This window comes from Rhinoderma darwinii, chromosome 1, assembly GCF_050947455.1.
Source record: "Rhinoderma darwinii isolate aRhiDar2 chromosome 1, aRhiDar2.hap1, whole genome shotgun sequence".
NCBI classification, from domain to species: domain Eukaryota; kingdom Metazoa; phylum Chordata; class Amphibia; order Anura; family Rhinodermatidae; genus Rhinoderma; species Rhinoderma darwinii.
Window position 1 is genome coordinate 189,800,127 of NC_134687.1, and position 3,697 is coordinate 189,803,823.

Sequence of the window (3,697 nt, forward strand, 5' to 3'; positions counted from 1 at the left end):
TGATGCAAGTTCTTAGTAAAAAGGTAGCAATAATAACAGTTAATAACAGCTATTTTCACATGGGAAACACTACACCTGAGCAAGCTTTTCACAGGAACATGTGCTCTTATGTACAACATTACAATACAAATCAATGGCTCACAAATACTTTACATGTGCTGTGTACCCTGCCCTTGCTTTCATTATAAATAAATTAATCCTATTACATTTCTAAGATTGAGAAGCTTTAATACTATCTTAGCATTATTTATTTTTTTACCTTCAAAATACATTATTTCAAATTCTATGTAAATGGGATTTTTGTTTTTTACTACTTTTGCGACGATACATTGACAGCATTCTAATTATAAATGATTATACGCTACGTGAAACAATTATCAATTCACCAGTTTCATGGCAACATAAAGTATTCCATAAAAAGAGCTAATCCCCTTGTCAAATGCACTAATTGTGATTCAAGTGAAATGAATTGTCTGGGAATGAGCTTCATTGTTTCACTACGGAGGGGTCCATGTGTGGTCACATGTTATAAAGATGCAGATACTAGAAACAATAACCTGATTATTGCTTATCTATTTTCACAATACAAAACCAGGCAGGAGCAACATTGCAGAAGATTGATACATGTGTCATATATACAATATACCGACGTCTTACAATCATGGAGCCTAAATTTGTACAAAATATTGTCTTCCAAACATATTACAAGTTATTGATTGACTAGAATGGCCTCATTCTGACTTTGTCTGTTTAATGTACCTAATGTTTGATGCCCTTCACTCCATTATGATTCAATATATTACATAAGGCAGATTAATCCATCCCTTGGCACTTTTCAGCAGGTGATATTTGATCGTGGGCAATGGTCAGTGACATTTTGAACAACCTACCCTAGGTAATGCATTGCTGGTGTTGACCTGTAGGTGCATTCGTAGAAGATATAACATCCAAAAATATGGCAGCAATAGTCAAACCCGAAGACAATATTAAGTGCCATATTATGCTTATAAAGATTTGTACTGTATGTCTTTCTTTCTCCATGAATACATCAGAGACTCTACATTACTGAGGGTTATATAAGTAATTTGTCTATTGTTAAAATAAAAGGTAGTTACCAACAATTTCGGTATAAAAATAATGACTTTTTATATTTTAACTCGGTTTATTTAAAGTTCTGTGTCCCGGATAACATTTTGACTAGACACTGATGCCTGATTTTCCAACACTAAGTTTCCTTAAAAAGGAGTTACATGATCTGATTTAGGGCTGAACACTGGGTGTAGGCGAATACTGCTTATGCTCTTGCTGTAGTGATCTCCTCCTTCCCACTCCCTTTCTAAGGGGCCCTGCGTGTTCAGATTATAGATCGCCAGCCTGTGCTGGTGGTGTAAAGAAATCAGTGCAGTTTATTTCTAATACTGCTGTAAATTCTCCTCGTCTACCACACATAAGCTTACGTAAGAACAGCCTCCTAATGCCAGTACCATAGGCACGGAATATACTATACTATATATGCGATAAATTGTGGGCACATAACAGAAAGTATTTTATACAATTCAGAAATGGAAAGATGTGAATGAGAAACAGTAGGGATGTATGCAACAAAATGACTAGTATGTTTAACTAGACATATTTGTTCAGAGAAATGCTCCCTTCATTGCATCCTTGCTGCCAATAGGTGGGGCCCACAAGCTTTTGGCCACTCACCGGTTCCTCTAAGAGGAAATCGACACACATCTCCTGCTTCACAATTTTTTTTCTCTCTCTTTCTGTCTGCAAGGGTTTTGTGTCCCACAAAGGCTGATCACTGCAGCCCAGGCACATGAATGCAGTCTTTTGTAAGCATCCCTCAGCCTCACTGTTGCTTAGAACAGTGGGTTTCCAGGCAGCTTGGGATGATGTGAGCAGCAGTAGATCCCACAGTACATCTCACTCAATCACACCTGTCACAAGGACAACTCTTCAAACACAGGTTGACAGTCAGTTGAATAATACAGAACATACCACAGAATGTTGATGTGCCCATGCCTTCACGTACATAATCATAGGAGACTTAGCGGAATGTATAACCCTTGTAAATGGGAGATAATAGCTGTAACGCAGAAACACCTGTATGATCAGCGGATTCTTCCATTGTCAATGTATGCCTCATGTAGACATTTAAGGTGATTGTAGACTATGGTGAATACAACAGGATGCAACATATGTAGTATAGTATCAAGAAGCTAGAATGGCCTTTCAATTAATAGGACTTTGTATAAAAAAACATCTATTTGTATAGTCCGTATCAAAGAATATTCATTCAAAGTTACTGCAAGGCATTACAGCTGAGGAATATAAATGATGTAAGAAATCTTACCAATGTGGATGATTGAGTCTGATCTGGAGTCTGCTCTTGTTCTGTCCCAGGATAAAGCCCAGAAGACGGACAGACAGATCATCGCATGAAAAATGTCCATCTTCTCAATGACTGTGGACCACAAATCAGATCTTCATAGGGAGCCAAGAAACAGCGCGAATAGTTAGACAGATTTCACAAGAGTTTAATTCCAGTGCTTCTATGGGGTTAAAGATGGAGGCATTGGGGTTAGAAACCAGGTTGGATCAAACCTGCAAAAGTCTAGGGACGAGTCGAATATGAATAATTTCCGTATAGCAAATCCAAACAATATATTTGATTCTCAGGCTCAAATACCCATTAAGCATCCAGAGCTGTGCATCAAAATGATCTCACATGCACCAGTGAAAATCCTCCATCTAGCCGCATATACTAGAGCAGACAAACTGCAGAAAATGACAATAATCCTTCAGGATCCTAGTGCAGATCTAGCTCACAGAAAACCTTTTAGATTATCAGGGAGGAAGAACATACAGGATTGCTGGCTGTATGCAGCCTTTTCTTCATGCTTCCTCTTCTATTGAGCAATGTGTGACAAATGTGCATGGGAATACATCAGCATCCAGCTGCAAAAGTAAGGAGCTGCTCTGTGAATTGTGAGCTTCCCGTTGGATATGTACTAGGATGTAGAGGGAATCCTGCTAGCATCCAGATGAAGTCAGAGCTTTATCCTCAAACAGGTTGAGAATGCCGTTTAAGATGCCTTGGTATGAGAGAGCTGTCTGGTGGGAAGCAGTGCTGGATAACACAACGCTCCCTGTTCCCAGTTCCAGCAGCAGACAGGCAGCCAGCACGTTGCCTAGAAATGAATCACCTAGGAGAAGCAGGGAAATACAGAGAGGAGATAAGAGGACCATCAAAGCCAAGGAGAGAGGCAGAAACTGAGAGCTGGAGAGGCATCTAGCTCCTCCTTCCTGTCCCTATCTGCAATACAAGGGGAGAAAAGACACAGCTCCCAAGTTCTCACATGGCCTTTGGAAACAGAGGAGGGAAAAGGTTGTTTCAAGCAGAACTGATCCATAATGTCTTACTATACACTCACAAATATACTCTGGACCACAGCTCCAAGCATTTGAAAGCCACCCTGCTTCATTGTAAAATAATATTTTGATACTACACAGGTCATAGAAAATGCAACTTAACGTCTCTGCAACCTACTGAAATGATTAATTCAACTACTTAATGCCCTAGAATATTATACAGCTGTATAGAAAACATCAAAAACAGACATAAAAATAGTTCTGTATGTTTATGTCAATACATCTCATGCAACAGTCCACATGTCGTGATCTGACTTAC

The 3,697-nt window shown here is 39.1% G+C and overlaps 1 protein-coding gene across 1 annotated transcript in view; it reads right to left on the reverse strand.

Moving 5' to 3' along the window:
• Positions 1-3,262, reverse strand: part of GRID2 (glutamate ionotropic receptor delta type subunit 2) — a 1,233,941-nt gene extending 1,230,679 nt beyond the window's left edge. Inside the window, exon 1 of the mRNA XM_075860662.1 lies at positions 2,360-3,262. Within this exon, the coding sequence (XP_075716777.1) occupies positions 2,360-2,459 (100 nt within the window). The 5' untranslated portion in view covers positions 2,460-3,262. The remainder of the gene's footprint in view (positions 1-2,359) is intronic.
• Positions 3,263-3,697: the final 435 nt, after the last annotated feature.